The sequence below is a fragment of the Scyliorhinus canicula genome, chromosome 10, assembly GCF_902713615.1.
Source record: "Scyliorhinus canicula chromosome 10, sScyCan1.1, whole genome shotgun sequence".
NCBI lineage: Eukaryota > Metazoa > Chordata > Chondrichthyes > Carcharhiniformes > Scyliorhinidae > Scyliorhinus > Scyliorhinus canicula.
Window position 1 is genome coordinate 40,932,236 of NC_052155.1, and position 21,111 is coordinate 40,953,346.

Sequence of the window (21,111 nt, forward strand, 5' to 3'; positions counted from 1 at the left end):
CAAGCCCCAAAGGTGCTGTCAAAACTTTCAGATGTGAGGTGTGTTGGGGGAGAGGGTGACGGTGTCAAGGACCAGGCCAATACACCTTGTGAACCCTTTCCATTTCTGCCAGCGAGAAAGACAGATTTGTAAAGTCCCTTTCAAAAGAAAGAGACAGCACATATTTATGTTACTTTGAAAATTCCAACTGCATATTGCTGATATTAAAGCAATGTGGGGTGTCACAATAAGGAACACAAAGATCTAAAAAAGAAAAATATTTTCTTTCCACACAATTTGCTGGTTGCTATCAATTACGCAGAAACAGGCATTTTATTGGAATAATGTGATGAGAGATAGAGAGCCAAGAGACTGTCACTTGAAGCCTGGAGGTTAATAATAAAAATGTGTTGCGAATTTAACATAATGAAATTTCACTGGCTGTCAATAAGGAGATGGAAAAATATTCATAATCTCTGTCTCTGGTTTTTCACTGTCATCATCTTTCTCTCTCTTTCCCTTTCTGTCTGCCCCTCTCCAGTTCTCTGGTATATTTTGAACTGCTTCTGTATTGTGTTTCATGACTGAGTATTCACAGGATTATATTCATACTGCGGGATAATCCATCGGCGGGATCCACCGCTTCGCCGGCAGCGCACCCACACCTGCTTGTTTCCCGACGGCCTGGGGTGGCCACAATGGGAAACTCCTTTGGCCTGCCTTGGTAATGGAGAATCCCGCTCTCGGCGGGAAAACGGGGCAATCCCCTTTATTTCAGGGACCACAAAGAAAACAGTGCCTTATTCATGGACGAGTCTCAGGACAGCTAAGATATCTTTATTAATAATGGGTTGCACCTGATTTCCCGAGTTCCTGATTTCTAAGCACCTTGCTGTCGTGAGCAGCCGTCAAGTGAAAGCCAGGAAATTCCTCAGCTCCTAGTAACCAAGGGAAGCTCTTCTACTTCCAGTGATTTCTAGGATAACAGCATTTCATTGTCCAGATACAATAGATTGAATACTGCTTCCGACAGCTAGGTGAGCTATGAGGGAGGTACAAGAACGTCAAAAGCATAGCTCTCTGATGGACCTCCATGGACTACATTTTGCCATGACTAAGCTTTGCGATATAAACCTCAGTGGGTAACAAAGATTGATTATCTTTTCAGAAGCCACCCACCATTTGCCGATGAACAAAGTTTGCTCCAGGACCCGGTACTGGTTCATGTGACAACATATTTGTGACAATATGTCACATGTGACAATTTGATAAATAAAGATGACGTTACACTCACCAGCTCTGAGCAGCGTGTGCTAAAGTTGAGGGTGACATCTTGCTATTGTAAATCACGTGATCGGTTTGTTTAAAATTTACCTCTGCAATAATCAACCACTATTTCCACCTCCAAAATGTTCTTCCTTACCTACCATATTGGGATGTCATTCTGTGAGGATTGTTAGACAAAGTAAACGGGGCATTGTCTCTTGACAAACTATTAGCCTGTGTGAAATATCACAGTCAAGTCCAATCCTATCCTCAGCCAGTACACATACAAAGCCACACACACATGCACATAAAGATTTAATTCCATCAGGGATCACTTGACAACAATTAACGGTTGGAAGCTTCACTGATTATATGTATATTATTTATCTTTCCAGCGTAGGGATATCAATGCGTGCAGCATTTTATATCTTTAGTTGACTCTTAGGATGTGGGCATTGCTGAAAAGACTAGCGTTTATTGCCCATCCTTAGTTGCTGTGAGAAAATAGCTTATTTTAACCAGTATAGTTTGCATTGCTTTGGTCAAACCCCATGGGTTAGGCCTTTTCAGAGTGAATAATGGCAGTGAAGTAACCAGGTAAACACAACAGATTTGCTTCCCTAAAGGGCATGGATGACCTATTGGATTTTTCTGACAATCCAACATTCTCACAGCCACATTTCAGGATTTAAAAAAAAGTTGAATTCAAGTTCTCTAACGACCATGGTAAGATCTGAACTCAGGTTCTCTGGATTACTTGGCCAGTAACATAACTGCAACGGTGCCCATTTCCAGCACTGCTTCAGCTGAGATCAGACAACACAGCACAGACCTGGCATCAAACCTGGGATTTCCCTGCTCTGTGTGAGAGAGGTTCAAACCACAAGATGAGTGCGTTCAAAGCTGAAATGGACCACCCGGTTAATTGATACCTCTCAAGTCACCAAATCGCAGTTTTCTGAGCATTGACGGGGCAGTTGAAGTAGTAATCAGCAACAGCATACACATAGACTCAACAATTTCTAACTATAGGGCAGAACTGCAGCCCTGTTCAATGTGGCAGGAATAAGAATGAGAAAGGGAAGTAACAGGAAGGTTTGCACTAAATCAAGGATGAACATCTTGTCTGAAGTATATTACAAAACAAAATCTGCAATCTATTAATCATAGAATTTACAGTGCAGAAGGAGGCTATTCGGCCCATTGAGTCTGCATCGGCCCTTGAAAAGAGCACCCCACTTAAGCCCACATCTCTACCCGATCCCCGTAATCCAGTAACCCCACCTAACTTTTTTGGACACTAAGGGCAATTTAGCACGGCCAATACACCTAACCTGCACATCTTTGGACTGTGGGAGGAAACCGAAGCACCCTGGAGGAAACCGACGCACACACATGGAGAACGTGCAGACTCCGCATAGACAGTGACCCAAGCTGGGAATTGAACCAGAGACCCTGGAGCTGTGAAGTAACTGTGCTAACCACTGTGCTACCGTGCTGCCCATTAATAATCAGTAATAACATTTGGCTACCTACCTTAGGTCGTACTAGATGCATCTATGGAGGGATGTTGGTTTAGGTTGGATAGATTACAGAGTTATCCAGTAGACTTATGCAATCACCTTAAGGGGTTAGAACTTAATCTCCTGAAAGATTTTACTTCAGAAGTTGGTGTGATGACGAGAGTCCATGATCAGATGAATTGTACATGTCCAAAGAAAGGCCTTGATGGTTCAAATACCCATTTCTTATTCCGTGCTTTATTATTTTATGCTGGACTATTAAGATTACAGTTGGAATCATAATTGAGTGCATACAAGAAAATTAAGTCCTAGATACGGAGCTGCACACAGAAGGAGATCATGTTGGGAATTCAGTTGTGAAGGTCAGCAGGCTGCATTCAGTTTTTCCTTCATATGACATTGTGTGTGTCAAGGTATAAGCCATAGATATAGAGAAAGGAAATGGAGGACTGTTGTCAGGGGAGGTGGATGGTATCACAAAGACAGTGACTGGTGTATCCCAGCGATTCATGCTTCAGCATTAATAGCTGATCCAGTCAGTTTAATCACAGGTGTTCATGGAGGGAGTTAATATTTCACAAAGACAGCTCGACCAGGTTCGCACCTGTGGATCATGTGTTATCATCAATGAAGAGGTTTTGGGATTTACTTTCCACTGCCCTTTTAATATATCAAAATTGTAGTTGCTGCCAAGGGAAGATATTGCTGGCAAGCAACTCATTAATATATATTTCTTGCCAGTTTTCAGTGCTCAGAATAGGCACCACCTGCCACTAAAGCACATCGCTGCTATGGACACCGATCATTTCCTGGGCCCCATGACCTGTATGCACCATAATGTGAACATTGCTGAATTCAATTACAAAAGTTGGTTAGATGGCAACAGAAAAAAAAAACATAGGGATGGTTCTAGAAAAACATTTTGCCTGGGACGAGATACTGCCACAAAAATGTTTGGGTGGGACACAACCGCAGATTGCCAAATGAGTGCTCTGCTCTGTTTATTCTATCAAAAAGCCAAAACTAATTGCTAGCTCTCTGTACTCCAGACTCCTTGGCTCAGGCTGAAGAAGGAGTTGGTGCATTACCTGTCTATATGACCCTCACCCCCTGCTCGCATTGAGCAAAACCTTTGCAGTCTGTCTCACTCACCATTTACTTCAATCTGTAAGTCACATTAAAAATAAAATCTCACTAAGTGTGTTTTCCACACTGTGCATAATTAGAGATCATTATTTTGCTATAAACTGTTATTGGTTTATAATGATAGCTTTGTAAATACTCTTGACTGTCAGCTTGGTTCATATCTCACCTCTTGATTAGAAAGTTGTGGGTTTACAAAGTTCAGTGCAGATGAGGTAATTTGCAATATGTTGGCTCTTAACATCATGTCACGTCTAACTCTTTTCAGGGTGTGTAAGGTTCAATTTTAACCATTAAGATATATTTAACTTTTTTTTAGTTCAGTGGTCCAGTACTGTCCTTTCATAGAAATCCATGATATCCCCTCCCACCACAGCATTTCAGCATGGATCGTTGATTATTCTCACTGAGCACAACAACGGCATAAATTCGTATGGTGCCTTGAAATGTAGTAAAATATTCTGAGATATTTCTCAGGAACATAGTCAGACAAACAGGCACAAAAACAGATCCTGAATCAAATAAGAAGACATTAGGACAGGTAACAAAAAGCTGTCAAAGATGTTGACGTGAAGGAGCACCTTTAAAGAGAAAGAAGTGGAAAGATGATAAGGGAATTCCAAAGCTTCGGGCCTGGACAATTGAAGGCAGGTCTGCCTTTGGTGGACTGAAGGACATGCCAGATGCACAAGAGGCAAGATTTGGAGGAATGATGGGTTTTCAAAAGTTTGTAGGGCTGGAGGGGGCTCACTCGTGCCTGACACTGTGTCGCCCCCTCACCCCCTCTGGGGGACTCCCGGAATCTGATACATCATAATTGAAGGTTCTTTTGTTATTCTGCCTCCGTAGATAGTTCAGACAGTGTGCTATTGGGCCCTCCTCCACCAATACCTTGACTCCCTCCCTCCCCACCACCCTCCTTTGCCCTCTCTCTCCATCCTCCTTCCTTTCCCTTATGTTGGTACAGAGATGAGGGTATCTGGTCTCTCCAGCGCAAAGTTTAGTGTGTGTACCATTTGGTTTTCTTTTGTACAACTGTGTTGTGAACTGTTTTAAAATTCAGAGTATCCCCCCCCCCCCCCCCCCCCCCCCCACCCCCCCCCCCCCCCCCCCCCCCCGTACTTTAGTACCTTGTTTATCCAAGACAAAATTAGTGTTTGTACCGTTTGGCCTTGTATATATTTTTTATTGTTTTAATAAAAAGATATGTAGGGCTAGAGGATGTTACAGAGATTGTGTGTGGCGGGTGGGGGCAGAAATGTCATGGAGGGGCTTGAACACAAGGATCAGAATTTTCAAATTGAAGTGCTGAGGGGCTGGTTTAGCTCACTGGGCTAAATCGCTGGCTTTTAAAGCAGACCAAGCAGGCCAGCAGCATGGTTCGATTCCTGTACCAGCCTCCCCGGACAGGCACCGGAATGTGGCAACTAGGGGCTTTTCACAGTAACTTCATTGAAGCCTACTTGTGACAATAAAGCGATTTTCATTTCATTTCATTTTGGGCCGGGATCTAGTGTAGGTCAAGTTGCACAGGTATGCTCGGTGGAGAGGGCTTGATGTTGAGATGAAAGGTTGTGAGTTCTTCTTCAGTAACATAAAGAGTGAAACTCTGCCCCTCAGAGTAAAGTCAAATGAAGGGTGTATGTATATGTCAACTTGGCAGTGATGTTGAGTCATATGAAAGTGATCATTTGCGAAGACCAATTTACACCAAAACCAAAGCATCCCTCTGGCAGGAATCCAGAACTGTTTCTAGGAACACTTAGGAGCTGAATTTTTGTGAAGTTCCTGCTGCTCATCGGTGCCCGACTTCAGGAAGAAGAGCTGCAAAAATGCCCACTAAAAGGGCTAAAGTACCATTTCCGTCATATTCTCTTGGCTTCCATGCAAAGTATGGTGGATAAATGAGAGAACTTCCATGAAAATTCACTTTTAATAGGCCTTTACTCAAAATTGCACCAGTTGGCAACTGATGCACCACCCACAGGCAAACATAGTTAGTGACAAGATCCTGACATTAACTGGGAAATCTGTTAGGAGCAGCAGGATATGATATAGTGTGGGGAACCTGAATATATGTTCGGCCCATCTTTTTAACTCAGCCATCTCACTTTATCTTTACTTCAGCAACAGGTGTGATGGTGACCTGCATGATGCAATCTCAGCTCCTGTATTTGAAGGACCAATCCAAAGATGCAATTTGGAGAAGTTGAAGTTGAAAAGAAGTGAGAAGCAACTTCAACAACGGAGGCCAAATAGTTGAGGGCTGTGGTGACTTTGACAACCACGTGTTACATTTGGCCACCAAGTACAGTCAGCAGCAGTTCCTCTCCTAGGAAGTTACAGGCATTTGCCACCACCTGATGTAGCAACCGGAGTCTCCTGAAATACAATGGACTGGCTTTTACGTGGTTGTGGTGATTCTGCTGACTAGCTGAACAGATGGCGCCAAGCCCGGTGGAAGCCAAATTTTTTGGTCAACAGGCATTTAATTATCTGAGGTTGGGGCTTCTGCCCCCATTGTATCAGACGGCCGGCAGCACTCCCATCCCAGCAGCACCCACTGGGAGCGGTGGCCACTGCTAGGGCAGCAGTCAGTGTTGATGAGGTTGGTCGCTGAAGACTGACTGCAAGGTAAGCTGGGTGGCTTTGCTGGGGCCTGTCGGGAGATCCCACCGGGGCCATTCAGGCAGATTGTGGCAAGGTGGGAGTCCACGATTTGTAGTCTTTGGGTGGTGGTGGGGGGTGGTGGATCATGCAGAGGTGGCCCTTTCCTGGGTTTACCAGGAGTGGGGTCATGCCTGCCACAGGTAAAATATCAGCGGTGGTCGGAGGAGTCCCTTAAGTGGCTATTAATTAGTCAGTTAACAACCTTGATTGGCCAAAGGGTGGGCGGGCAAGGGTGGGTGGGCAGTCCATCACCTCCCCTGCACCTGGTAAAATTCCAGTGCAGGTGGGTAGGTGATGTGGATACCCAACCCCTCACCCGCCCCCAGCCCTATCATCCCGCCTTTACTCTTCATCATTTTAATTGATCTGCGTTTGATTATATGAATCTCTTAATTGATCTTTACTCACAGTACTTGATTGGTTAAGCCTGGGTGTGGACTCAAAACAAAGTAAGCAGACACCACTGAAGCGACCAGGAACTTATCTATAAGCATAAGTGTGGAAATTTCATGATTGTAGAGATATTTTAAAACGCTAAACCTGTTGCACACTTTAAAACTAGTGACTACTCTGGATTTCTTTGAGATTTAGAAAATATAAATCATCTAATTTTATGGTCCGACCTGAATGCTCCCTGGGGGCTTTTTCTGGGGGTGGGGGGTGGGAGAAAGGGCGACACAACTCAGGAATGTCAAGGATAATTAGCTGCCACTTGTAGAAACTGTTTCACTGTCTGTGACTCCTGAGAGGTGAACTGACCCTGGTTCTCACTCTCTGCTGCTCTCCTTCTTGCTGTCTAGTACAGGTCTCTGAATTGCAGACTGGTGGGCAGCACGGTAGCACAATGGATAGCACTGTGGCTTCACAGCGCCAGGGTCCCAGGTTCGATTCCCTGCTGGGTCACTGTCTGCACGTTCTCCCCGTGTCTGCGTGGGTTTCCTCCCGGTGCTCCGGTTTCCTCCCACAGTCCAAAGATGTGTTAGGTGAATTGGCCATGCTAGATTGGCCTTAGTGTTGGCCATGCTAGATTGCCCTTGGTTATTGGGTTACTGGGATAGGGTGGAAGTGAGGGCTTATTGTGGGTCGGTGCAGACTCGATGGGCCAAATGGCCTCCTTCTGCACTGTATGTTCAATGTTCTATGGTGCTGTCACTGGCTATGATCATGTTGGGCCTCATACAAAGTCCAAGCTCTAGCACGCAAGCCATGAATGCACCATTAAATTTGAACGTGAGTTGAAGAATCGCTCTTATTGAACAATTGACCTGCCTCCCCCAACAGGGTTACACACAAAGAGCAGAATGTGCTCCAGTTAAATCTGGAAAGTGGGTTTATGCTGGCTTTTCAATGTGCTGACATTTTCACCTCCCACCTGCACCCAAACCCATTTGATTCTTCATTTTAACACTCTGCTCAAAGATTCCAATCTTATTTTATATTGCTTGGTTGCTTTACAAAGAATGATATATATATAAATGAAAACTAATTGGCTGAAATGCCTCAGCTGTTCCATCAAGTCTGCCCACACTCCGATGAACCCCATAGTGGGAAAAAAATGGTTCGATTATGTTCTTTAGGGAAGAAAACTGAGCTGCCCTTAACTGCTCCAGCCTCGGTCTGACTCCAGAGCCACACTAAGTGAGGAACTTATGACTACTCTCTGCAACAAACCCCTCAGTTGTATCAAATGCTTGCACTTCAAGAAGAAGGTCTAGCCCCAGATCAACCATCCCCACTTGTGAAAATGAAAAACAAAAAAGATGTTTGGAAGGTCCCTTGACGCCTTGCTGTAGGTTCCTTACCTGTGCTGAGAAAGGCTTCCTGGTACGTGGTACATGAAGATATTTGCTTGTGTGCTGTTGGCCCAGTGAGCAGCCATCTTTACAACAGGGCAAATGATGAAATAGTCCCTGTAAAGAAATCATACAAATAACTGACTTTATTAGACCAAATGAAGGAATATAGGAGGAGACCTTCAGTATTTGCTAAAACAAATTGACATTTGTGTTGAAACTTTTTTATCTTGTACTCATCAGAACATTCACAGGAGTACAATGTAAGGCAAATGAACACATTTAATAAAGTATGAGGAGAGAGTGCTGATTGGTTGGCAAGTCTACTCTGATTTGTAGAAGCGTTGCCATGGAGAATGCATCAGTTGATGATGACTGACATATATTAAGACACAGGATATTGTTCTATGCAGACAGAAAGAACACACATACATATTGTGCCTGTTTAAAATAAGTGATAGCCATTCGCTGGTTCATTCCTCAGGGTAATACTTTGACCAATCGGGCTCCAGTTGCCTAGTTTAAATTTGAAATGCCTGGCAGTTAACTGTCGGTCATTATTAATGGGTGCATTCTCCATGGCAACAGCTCTGCCAATCAGAGTCCACTTGCCAACCAATCAGCAGTCTTTATCATACAGTATATATTTATTGATTTCCATTACATTGTATTCTTTGCAATGTCCTGATGAAGGCAAGATCCAAACCTTCAACAATAAATGCATTTTTCAACAAAACAAATATAGGAACATAGGATCAGGACCATTCAGCCCCTCTAAGATAATTGGCAGCCAGCATTTCGTTAAAGGGACCATTGACAAGGCAAGTTCAATCTTTTTTATTTACATCATTGTGGAGCTAGAAACATCAACAGTGCTCCTCATGGCTCAACATTAAGTGCACAGGCCACTGCCAGTAACAACTTATACCCCACTTCCAATACCCACTAGCCTCATTCTTGTTGAACTCAGTCAGTTTATGAGTTAATTGATCTTTCTGCCTTTTCCTAAAAAAATAAACGCAAAATACTGCAAGATGCCGGAAATCTGAAATAAAAACAGAAAATGCTGGGTAAACTCAGCAGGTCTGACAGTATCTGTGGAGAGAGAAACAGACTTAACGTTTCGAGTCTGTATGATTTTTCTACAGAATAGTTTACCTGAGGCGTGATTTAATGGGGAAAAAAAGTCCCATTTTGGGCGCGATTAGCGGGGTGTTTCTCGGTGCTATCAAACGGCACTCTGTTTTTTTTCAGGCCTAGGTGAGGAATGCCCTGCCAAGGCCGCACTTACCTTAATTTCCTGCACTGACGAGCACAGGAAGAGATTGTGGTGCTGTTTTTTAAATGGCGTCTCGTGCTCTCGACTCCCCACCGCAGCCTCTGTAACCCCCCTCCCCCCCAGCACCCCAACCTTCTTGCTAGGGGTCCTAGAGCCCCACTCACCCCACCTCATAAGGGCAGGGCACCCCTGGGCCCAATCCCCAACATGGGAAACCTGCCACCCGGGCACCTTGACACTGCAAGTCTGGCACCCTGGTGGTGCCCCTGACAGCTTGGCAGTGGGAGTGCCAGGGTACCACCCTGCCCAGAGCCCAACCACCCAGGGGACTCTGACGTCCTGGCAGACCCGCCGAAGTGCCGTTATGACAGGTTCACGTTTGTTTGAACCAGTGCTAAAAGGCACCATGGTTAGGTCTCCCAGGCACAAGTGCCCAATCCCGGGCCTTGGGAGACTCGGACATGTTTAAGTGAGACTAACTTAAATAAACAAATCTGGATCCTGCCCAATGAGAGCGCGATCCAGATCGCAATTCTTGCGAGATCTCGTGAGGCATCCCGAGCATCACATTTAACGGCCTTGTCGTGTCCGGAATTGGGTGTGACAAGACTGTATGTATGATCGCCCCCCCCCTCCAGTTTCTCTCTTCACAAATGTTGCCGGACCTGCTGAGGTTATCCAGCATTTTCTATTTCTATTTCTACCTTTCATGTCCGGTAAATTACCTCTGAAGTTGTGAAACCACAACGAAGTGAGAACCTCTGAACTTTAACTAAATTTGACAATCTTAGTAACCTTATTTGGGTAACCTTATTTAAGCAGTTGTTTGCACAGCCACATTGCAGAACATTTGGAGTTTTATTTATGGAATGTGGTGAGGAAAGGGAACAAATTTATTGCTTTATTTATCTAACTTCCGCGAGGAAGCAAAGAAAACCATTATTTTCTTTCAAAACACTTCATTCTCATTTAATCATTTTCCAATCTTTCCAGTGGCTGTATTTGTCCATCCCTCAATTCTTCCACATGTCAGCCCACTTTGGGGGCGTTCTGAACAATACTTAGGATGAAGAAAACTAATTGACTCATCTTAATCTGTCCATCCAGAACAATACCCAGATTGCTTTGTCCAATTGCATCTTAAATGATTGTTAAGTTGTTACAATTACGACTTTTCTCTTTGTAAACAACTTTCTAGTATCAGCCTTTAAGTTACTTTTTATCGATTTGTGGCTAGGTCCCATAGTCCTGTTTCCACTGTTTAATCATTTTCTATACTATTCACTATCTGATACACCTTCTTAAGATGATCCGGTAAAGCATGGAGGTAGCCATTGCCTGGACTTATTCACTTAACAGCCCAAGTCTGAATGTTGTGCAGGTCTGGCTTCAGTGTCTGAGGCATTGTGAATGGCGGTGAATTACTGCAATCATCAGCTAACGTCCACAGCTCTGCACTTATATTGGATGGAAGGAAGTTGAAGATGGTTGGGCCTCGGATTAAACACTGAGGAATTCCTGCAGTAATGTCCTGGGACTAAAATGATGGGTGTGATCTAACCTTAAAAAGAGTGCGTTCTGACCGTCCCGCCGAGGCCGGACTTAGCATCAATTGCTGCACTGAGGAGTCCTGACGAGCGGAGCTCCCCAAAATGTCTCTCGAGCCTCTAACATGACCCCGGGAACCCCCCCCCCCCAACCCCAACTCACTTATAAGGGAGTCCCCAAGCACCCACAACCCACCTCATTTGGGCAGGACACCCCCGATCCCTGGCATGGGTAAAATGCCAGTTTTGCACATTGGCACTGCCAGCCTGTCACCCGGAAAGCGGTGGATCTCGCGAGGCCTAACGACCATCGGGAATCCCGTAAAAAGCCGGTCCCGGGGTCTGCTGGCTCCGTTCTGTCCTGATTCTGGCGCGACAGGACCGATAAGTATTCAACAACCGCAACCATTTTCCGTTGTGCTCCAAACACATTAGAATAGCCCAGCTTAGATATGAAAGTCAGGACCTATCCCAAAATGATTAAAAGTGTTGCATTTGGCATATCGATAGTGTGCTGCACTCTGAAGTGAGTGGTTCCCATTGAATTGAATGTTGTTCCGGCTAATTGATACCACACTCAGTCAAATGCTGCCTTGTTGTCAGGAACAGTCACTCTCAACTTTCCTCTGGAATTCAACTATTTTGTTCACATTGAACAACGGCTGTAATGAGTTCTGGAGCTGTGTGTTCCAAACTGAGCATCAGTGAGCAGGTCATTGGTGAATAGATACTGCCAGAGAGTGCTGCCAATGACATTTCCATCTCTTTATTGGTGATATGTCAGTAGACTGATGGGATGGTGGTTGGCTGGATTGGGTTTGTCTCACTTTTCGTGTCCTAAAATCCAAAATTTCTATCCAGCTGTTCCCCTTTCTCTCTTTCCTATATGCATTTTTTATTTTACATTGACTCCATCACCAATCCAGATTTAGCACATTGACCCCAAGCAACATTACAAAGGCCAGTAACCCGTGCAACAGAATATATTTTATGTACCAGCAGAAAAAAAAAGAAATATTTGCATTTATGTGATGGCTTTCCATAATTCTCCAATAGAAATGTACCACAAACAGCAGTGAGATAACTAGAAAGCTAATTTGCTTTTTTGATGTATTGTTTGAGGCAGGAATATTGGCCCCGGCATTAGGAAAACTCAACAATCTTCCTTTTCCACATGCACCTGGCAGGCAGATGGAACCTTGGTTTCACGTCCCAAAAAAAAGTGCCTCCAACAACAGAGCAGCATATTTCCAGACACAATTAGGAGCTCAGATGCCAGAATGGGGATGAAATCCAAATCCTCTGTTCTAAAATTGAGAGCGCTACAGAGCAAGTCTAGTTGAGAGAGAGAGAGATGAGTATTGGATGTAAAATTCTCTTTAGATTTTCCACCTCCCTACTTGCAGAAAAATGGGTGATCTCTGATTGGAGCCAATCAAAAACAAGGGGGGGGGCGATTCTCCGATATGGAGGCCAAGTGTTTGCACCGTCGTGAACGCCGTCGCATTTCACGATGGCGCGAGCAGGGCCCCACAGGGGGCCATCACTGCGCTGGAGCCGTTCACGCCGTTCCAGCATCCAGCCAACCCACGCATGCACAGCTGGGCCAGCTCAAACCTGCGCTTGCACAGTTGGGCTGTGCCATCCTGCGCATGCGCGGGGAACTTCTTATGCGCGCCGGCCCTGACCCAACATGGGGTCGGTGTTCAGGGGCCGGCTGAGCCGGAAAGTAGGCCCGGGGGGAGAGAGGCCGGCCCGCCGATCGGTGGGCCCCGATTGCGGGTCAGGCCCCATCGGAGCCCCCCCCCCCTGTGAAGGAGCCCCCCTACCACCCCCACAGGCCACCCCCCGCCGAGCGTTCCCGCAGAGTTCCCGCTGGCAGTGACCGGGGTGAATGGCGCCGGCGGGACTCTGTCATATCGGGGCGGCCGCTCGGCCCATCCGGGCTGATTCCAGCGGCCCACAGCTGGCGCCGCGCCAGTGCAAATGGAGCTGATTCTCCGCACCTCGGAGAATCGCCCGCCAGCGTTGGGGCATTGTGGCACGGTTGCGGCGATTCTCCGGCCCGGCGCGGGGCTCGGAGAATTGCCCCCAAGAGATTTATATTATGAAACTCACTGACATGGGAGGAAATTGAATTCGTGGACGCGATCACTGGCCATGCTACGCTGGAAAAGCAGCTCGCCGCGGTGCAGCGTGGCCGTTGAAAGTCGGGAGACCCCGCTCACAATTTTGCGAGACTTTGTGAGCTGAATCCCGTCCGTAACATTTTGGCAAATCTGCATATCAGAACGAGGCAGTAAGCCTTACACAGAGATGCAGATTCCCGATGTATCTGAGGTTTGAGATTCAATATCTTCACCTCGGGTGAGCGCCATTTAGCACTAGTCCCCACCAACGGGGACTAGATGGAATGGCAATCGTGGGGGTCTCCAAGGGGATTGGAGGCCCCCAGCTGCATGCTCTTTGGGCAGAGTGGTGCCCAGGCACTGCTGGTGCCAACTGGGTACCCTGACAGTGCAAGCCTGGCACCTTGGCAGGGTCAGCCTGGCACCTTGGAAGTGCTACCTGGGTGCCAGCTTGACACTGTCAAGGTGCCAGGTGACATTGCAGGGGCAGGGGCACTGACAAGGTGGCATTTTCTGTGCAAGCGTGATCGGGCTGGAGTTGCCCGGCATGCATCTTGGGGACCCTCCCATATTGCGTTCAGGTTGGGGGGGGGAAAGGGGGGGAGGATTGGGGTTTCTTATGTGGGCCTCAGAGATTGGGACGCCATTTAAATATGGCATCCCAATCTCTTGCTACAATGGGGAATTCCGGTGAGTGGAACAGGGCTATGTGCGGCCTCGGCTGCACGTTCCCCATTTAGGCTCCTTATTCAACACGAACAGCCATGTGTTTCTCTGCATTGCGAGCGCCAGGAAACACGCAGCTAAACAAGCTTGCGAGGGGTCATTGTTACCTTTTGAGAAGATCGCGACCTGTATTCCTCAATTCCTGGCATTATGTTGAATCACACAAACGTAAATGTTCTTCAGTGACTGTAACAGTCTTGCTTTTGGCCAAATTTTAATATTTATAAAGTGTCCTGCTTGTTAAACTTGAAAGCTCTTTCATCCCCCTGAATATCCTTTAAACGTACAATTCAAGCAGGTATTTTTGGTGCAAATGATGTGCTTCAGAGAAGTACAAGGCTGAAAATGTCATGTTAATGAGGGTGCCCGCTGCTTTTGATTACAGCAACATGCGAGTCTGCCCTAACTACACACAGCATCTGAGTTGGGACGTAAACAGTTCCAGATGAATGGTTCTAGTGATCACCCTGGGAACCTGGTCTTCCCTGCCAACAGTTCCATGCTGACGCCAAACTTTGGAAGAGAGCCAGTCACAAGGTGAAGAGAAAACCCACAGGTGATGAGAATTCAATGTCGAAGTGCTTTCTTTTCATGCCCTTGAGTAATTTTCTGCAAATTGTAACTGCAGTCTAAAATTAATAAAGTATTTAATTTCAACATGGATTTGTATTTCTTTATCAGTGCAGCGTTTTCTTTTCCACCAAAACTGTCTCCTTCATCCTATTTTCACTAGGGCAAGGAGGAACGTTAGAAAAGGTTTTGTCCAGTGGGCTACTGGAGCTGAGGAAAACAGCAACTGGTCCCCTGGTCTCGACCTTAGTTACAGAGAAGTCCATGAACTCCTTGCACTTGTTGTTGGAAATTAGGGTGATGGAGGCAAGGAAGGGTTTAAGGAGATTGGCAATTTAAAATTGACGTTTATTGGCATGGACAAAATGGATGAATGGTCTTCTTCTGTTCGGTAGCCATTCTATTCCCAACCCACCCCTGTCACCACCTCCTCCTCTGCCCCCGCCCGCCCACAAGAGCATTGTAGATGTGACATTTAATATCTACAGATGCACTGCTCAATTTGCAAGGGTAATTTGACAACACTTCCCTCCGCTGTGATCTTTACCACTGGAAAAACAAGTTAGAACATGAATCTCCTTCCTGATGAGTTCCCTTAAGCAGGGGTCAACACCGACCCACCCTGCCTGCACTCTCCTACTCCCACTCACCAGCAGGAGTTATTGAAAATCTAGCCTCACACTATCCTCAGAATATGCCTGATTTTCTGATGAAAATTCTCAGCTCTGTATAGTTGGCTGAAGACAAAAATATATATCATGGAATCCTTCCAAACCAAACGTCAGGCCCCATCCATATTCCTTTTTCTCTATTAATCACATCTGTTGTGTCATTAGGAATGCTTAAATAACAGTGATGTATGTCCAAACCCCAAGAATGTCAAGCAACTTGGATATTTGGAGGTGCTATTATCGAGGCATTGTTGCTTTTGCTTACATATAGCACTCTTAGAGAAGGCTTTTCAACCTCCTTGTCTGTCCCAGTTATTTTAAAGATCGATCCAATTAATTCCACTTTGTTGCTCTTTCTCCGCAGCCCTGCAAATATTCACTTTCCGAGTATTTATCTTAATCATTTTTGAAAGATGCTATTAAACCTTCTTCGACAACCTCTTCTGATGGCACATTCACCTTAAATTGCTCCACGGAGAAACATTCCCCTCAACTCCCCTCTGGTTCTTTTGCAAATTATCATAAATTAATACCCTACGGGTATTCATCCTCATGCCAATTAAATATCAACAGGGTTTTAGCCCCTAATGGGGAAAGCATGGAGAGGGGTGGGTGTGAAAATTGCAACTCTGGTGTGCAGCCATTACCAGAAGTGAGATGGTTGGGGTGCGGGGCTGTGGGGGGCGGGGCTGGATCGGTGAGAGGCTGCCATATGGCCACTAACTGGTCGATTCAGGGGAAATCGCTGCTGGATGACAGTTCCCCACACAGTGTGGGATTGTGATCTCCATTTGGCCATCCAATTCCCCAACTACCTTCTCCTTAATTATGGCTTGGGCAGCAACTTATATGATAATGATAGGCTCACAGTCTAGAATTCTCACCAAGTCGCAAAAGCTTCATCCTTTTGCAAAAATGGCACCAAACTCACATTCAGGAAGTCCCGCCCCTGACCCCACACCTACCATTTTTGCTTAGGGGAGAAGGGGAGGGGGGGGGGGGGGGGCGGTAGTTGTTGGGAGGGGCTTTAAACCAATGGAAGGAAATGTTTCACAAGTCCATGGCTCATAGAGGCAGCAGCACATTTAAAAGTGTTGCCTTGCCTCAGAAGCAATTCCATCTGTCAGGTTTTTAAAACACAACTTGTGGGCTTTAAACCTACTGGAGTTCTCTGGAGAATTCATGTACGCTTTTGGAGAGCTCAGTTACTCTTTCGTAGAGGTCCTGTACCCTTTTGGAGAGTTTAGGTACCCTTTTGGTGAGGTAAGGTACACTTTTGTAAAGGTTAGGAGGCTTTTTGGAGAGGGCAGGTATCTTTTTGGAGAAATCAGGTGCCCTTTTGGAGAGATCCCGTATGCTTTTGGAGAGATAAGGTACACTTTTGGAGATGTCAGGTGCCCTTTCCGTGGGGTCCAGGTATTCTGTCTGAGAGGTGCAGTCCCCTTTTGGGATTGCTAACAATAGATGTTAATGTGCACAAAAGGAAGCTCTCTAATCATTTAAAACCCCTTCCATTTAAATTCAGAAGGAAACTAGCCTGATGTAACAGTTGAAAAATTATAAGCGCTCGCAATTTTAATAAATGTTTGCTGTCAAAATATGAAGGCATATAGGATAGGTGGGCACAGCACGGTAGCATTGTGGATAGCATAATTGCTTCACAGCTCCAGGGTCCCAGGTTCGATTCCGGCTTGGGTCACTGTCTGTGAGGAGTCTGCACATCCTCCCCAGGTGTGCGTGGGTTTCCTCCGGGTGCTCCGGTTTCCTCCCACAGTCCAAAGATGTGCAGGTTAGATGGATTGGTCATGATAAATTGCCCTTAGTGTCCAAAATTTCCCTTAGTGTTGGGTGGGGTTACTGGGTTATGGGGATAGGGTGGAGGTGTTGACCTTCGGTAGGGTGCTCTTTCCAAGAGCCGGTGCAGACTTGATGGGCCGAATGGCCTCCTTCTGCACTGTAAACGCTATGATTAATGCTGCCTGACTGCTTTGGCAACCTATCATTAGGGGCGGTACGGCGGCACAGTGGTTAGCATTGTTGCCTCACAGCTCCAGGGACCCGGGTTCAATTCCGGCTTCAGGTGACTGTCTGTGTGGAGTTTGCACTTTCGCCCCCATGTCTGTGTGGGTTTTCTCCGGTTGCTCCGCTTTCCTCCCACTGTCCAAAGATGTGCAGTTTGGGTGGATTGACTGTGCTAAATTGCCCCTTAGTGTCCACAAGGTTAAATCATTATAGGGATAAGGTGGAGGCATAAGCTTAAGTAGGGTGCTCTTTCCAAGGGCCAGTGCAGACTCGATGGGTCAAATGGCCTCCTTGTGCACTGTAAATTCTACGATTCTATGATTCTATGATCATTATCATGATGGAGGGCCTGTAAACCTAGCTTCAAGTGATGATAAAGGAATTAGCTGTCTTTGATGTGGGGCTATGAATAAAAATGTTTGTCTATAATAAGGGGTTAAATATTTAAATGAAATGTTTATTTTTATGAAGATTGTACACTTGAAATATATTAAATGGTCTTAGAAATGTATATTGAAAGCTGAACGAGATATTTAGAACTTTATTTTATTTCATCGTAGCATGGCTCCTGACATCTTCCCATGGTGGTTACAGGGTGAGTTGTATGGTGGGCACTAAGTTGGCATTGGGGCTATAAAATGGTATTGCCGAGACGACAGGAAATTGTGGCTGCGTGAGATCTCCCTAATAAAACACATATTGAACTGTTTAAAGAGGATCTTTTCTTTCAAAAGATACAAGAAAAGACAGCGACCATAAGTGGCTGCCATGAATCACCTGGCATCTGGAATTGCAAGCTGGCTTTTTCTGGAAAGTACTATATGGATTGCAATGCTGACATGTTGCTCATAGCATTCCATACCCTCGGGTGTCATGGTCCACTTCAAAAGGGACTCTTCAGAGGAAGGTATTAAAAATTCAAGGGGCGTGATTCTCCGTTGTCACGCCGGTTGGGAGAATAGCGGGCCGCGCCAGTTTTTCACGCGACGCCGGTCCGACGCGCTCCCGCTATTCTCCCAAACGGCCAAATTTGTCTCATCGTGTTTCGCACGCAAAAACACGGAGAATCGCCCGATGCAGCCAAAACGGCGATTCTCCGGCACCCCCACTATTCTCCGGCCCGGATGGGCCGAAGTCCCGACGTCGTGACGCCAGGTCACGCCGTCGCCGTCCACACCTGCTTTTTAAAGTCGTCAGCCAGTCGTGCTGGCTGGCGAGGAGTGAGGAGGTGAGCGGACCGTCCCGGAGTCTCCGCAAACTGGGGAAGGCATTCCCGAGAACGCAGCGGCCAGTGGGAGGGGGGGGGGGGAGAGAGGTGGGAGGGGGGGGGGAGAGAGGAGAAGTGGGAGGGGGGGAGAGAGGGAGAAGTGGGGGGGAGAGGGGAGAAGTGGGAGGGGGAGAGGGAGAAGTGGGGGGGGAGAGAGAGGGAGAAGTGGGGGGGGGGAGAGAGGGGAGAAGTGGGGGGGGGAGCGGGAGAAGTGGGGGGGGGAGAGAGAGGGAGAAGTGCGGGGGGGAGAGAGGGAGAAGTGGGAGGGGGGAGAGGGAGAAGTGGGGGGGGGAGAGAGGGAGAAGGGTGGGGGAGAGAGGAGAAGTGGGGGGGAGAGAGGGAGAAGTGGGGGGGGAGAGAGGAGAAGTGGGGGGGGGAGAGAGGGAGAAGTGGGGGGGGGAGGAGAGAGGAGAAGTGGGAGGGGGGGAGAGGGAGAAGTGGGGGGAGAGAGGGAGAAGTGGGGGGGGAGAGAGGGGAGAAGTGGGAGGGGGGTGGAGAGGGAGAAGAGGAGGGGGAGAGGGAGAAGTGGGGGGGGGGGAGAGAGGGAGAAGTGCGGAGGGGAGAGAGGGAGAAGTGGGAGGGGGGGGAGAGGGAGAAGTGGGGGGGAGAGAGGGAGAAGTGGAGGGGAGAGAGGGAGAATGTGGGGGGGAGAGAGGGAGAAGTGGGGGGGAGAGAGGGAGAAGTGGGGGGAGAGAGAGAGAGGGAGAAGTGGGGGGAGAGCGAGTAGTGGGGGGGGGGGAGAGGGAGTGAGCGGAGTGGGTCGTCCACCCCCGGATGCAACATCTCAGCCGCCCTGCCATGGCAGGACGGTGACGAGGACACGGCCGCTGGTTGCCCTGTGGCTGATGGGCACAGCCCACTGATGCACAGGTGAGGAGGACATTGTTAACTGCCAGTTGGATGCAGAAAGTGACCAGGGGTTAGGCTGGCTGCGTGTCAGCAACGCGACCAGGCCACCGGGACACACGGGTATCCCATGGCAGGCGACTGCCGAGTTGTCGAATAACCTCCGTCTAACATGTTGTTTCTCTGCCCCCCACCACCCTTCTGTAGGTGACGATAATGTATTCTAACCGAACGGCTATGTTCAACGCAGTGGTTGGGGCCGCTGCACTGCAGTTGGAAATCCAGCAGCGTCCACAGCTACATCCCACAGTGGTTGCAGGGGCAGCTGCAGCAGCAGAGGGAATGGCCGCGGAGTGGCCCGTCGTCGAGCAGCATGGGGGGGAGGAGGAGACATTGATGGTGGAGCCAGGGCGCCAGAGGCGACGACCGAGGCCTAGGGTGTACCGTGGCCGGATCTCTTTCGAGATAATGCCGGACATCACCTACAGGAGGAGACTCCGGTTGAGCAGAGAGACGGTCACACATATCTGTCACCTCGTGGCGCACCTCACCCCACGAGGAATGGGAGGACACGCGATCCCGATTGCCGTCAAGGTGACGGTGGCACTTAACTTTTATGCTACTGGCTCCTTCCAGTCTCCGAGCAGGGACCTCTCCGGGATCTAGCAGGCATCGGTGCACAGGTGCATCCGGGATGTGACCGACGCCCTCTATGCCATCGCCGAAGCTACATCACCTTTCCCGAGGACCGAGCAAATCAAGAAGCACGAGCCCGTGGATTTGCCAACGTGGCCGGGATGCCGATGGTCCAGGGAGTCATTGATTGTGTTCACGTCCCCATGCGCCCGCTTGCAGGCAACAGGGAAGTGTTCGCAAACAGGAGGGGGACATACTCCATGAACATCCAGGTGGTATGCGACCCCCACATGTAGATCATGCACGTGGGCGCAAGGTTCCCTGGAAGTGTGCATGATGCGTACATTCTTGCGCAGTCATTGATCCCTGCTCTGTTTGAGGGATGGCCCCCCCGGCTGAGGGGCTGGTTGCTGGGCGACAGGGGTTATCCACTGAGGTCTTGGCTGATGATGCCCATACGGAGGCCTCAGACCAACGCGGAAACCCGATACAATGAGGCCCATGCAGCAACCAGGGGTGTGGTGGAGCGCTGCTTTGGTCTGCTGAAAATGAGATTCAGGTGCCTGGACCGCTCCGGAGGGGCCCTGTAGTACCAGTCTGAGAGGGTCGATCGCATTGTCGTGGTCTGCTGTGCGCTGCACAACATCGCGATGCAGAGGGGAGATGCCTTGGTGGAGGAGTCGGAGGGAGAAGCCACTGGCAGTGGTGCCAACATGGAGATGGAGGAGGAGGAGGAGCAGGTTGGTGGTGTGTCAGGCACAGCACACAGACACGACCCGGGTGTTAGTAATGTCGAGGAGGCTGCACGACGGCACCAGCGAGGACAGCGGGCACGCGACGCCTTGGTGGCAGCAAGATTCACACGCCACGTGCGACGGCACCGCTGAACACTACCACTACCACCTGCATCGCCAGTCATGCAGACGGTCAGCACACAACTCCCACCCCCCCCGCACCCCTGCTCTGCGTACACTGCTCCACTTCGAGATCACCCTTACCACAATGGTATGGCACAACATTGATGGCTGTGTCAGCGGGTGTGAT

General features: G+C 48.0%; 1 protein-coding gene across 1 annotated transcript in view; it reads right to left on the reverse strand.

The window, feature by feature from the left end:
• Nucleotides 1-21,111, reverse strand: part of tg (thyroglobulin) — a 475,922-nt gene that overhangs the window by 44,195 nt on the left and 410,616 nt on the right. The window contains exon 46 of the mRNA XM_038808459.1: nucleotides 8,384-8,491. Within this exon, the coding sequence (XP_038664387.1) occupies nucleotides 8,384-8,491 (108 nt within the window). The remainder of the gene's footprint in view (nucleotides 1-8,383; nucleotides 8,492-21,111) is intronic.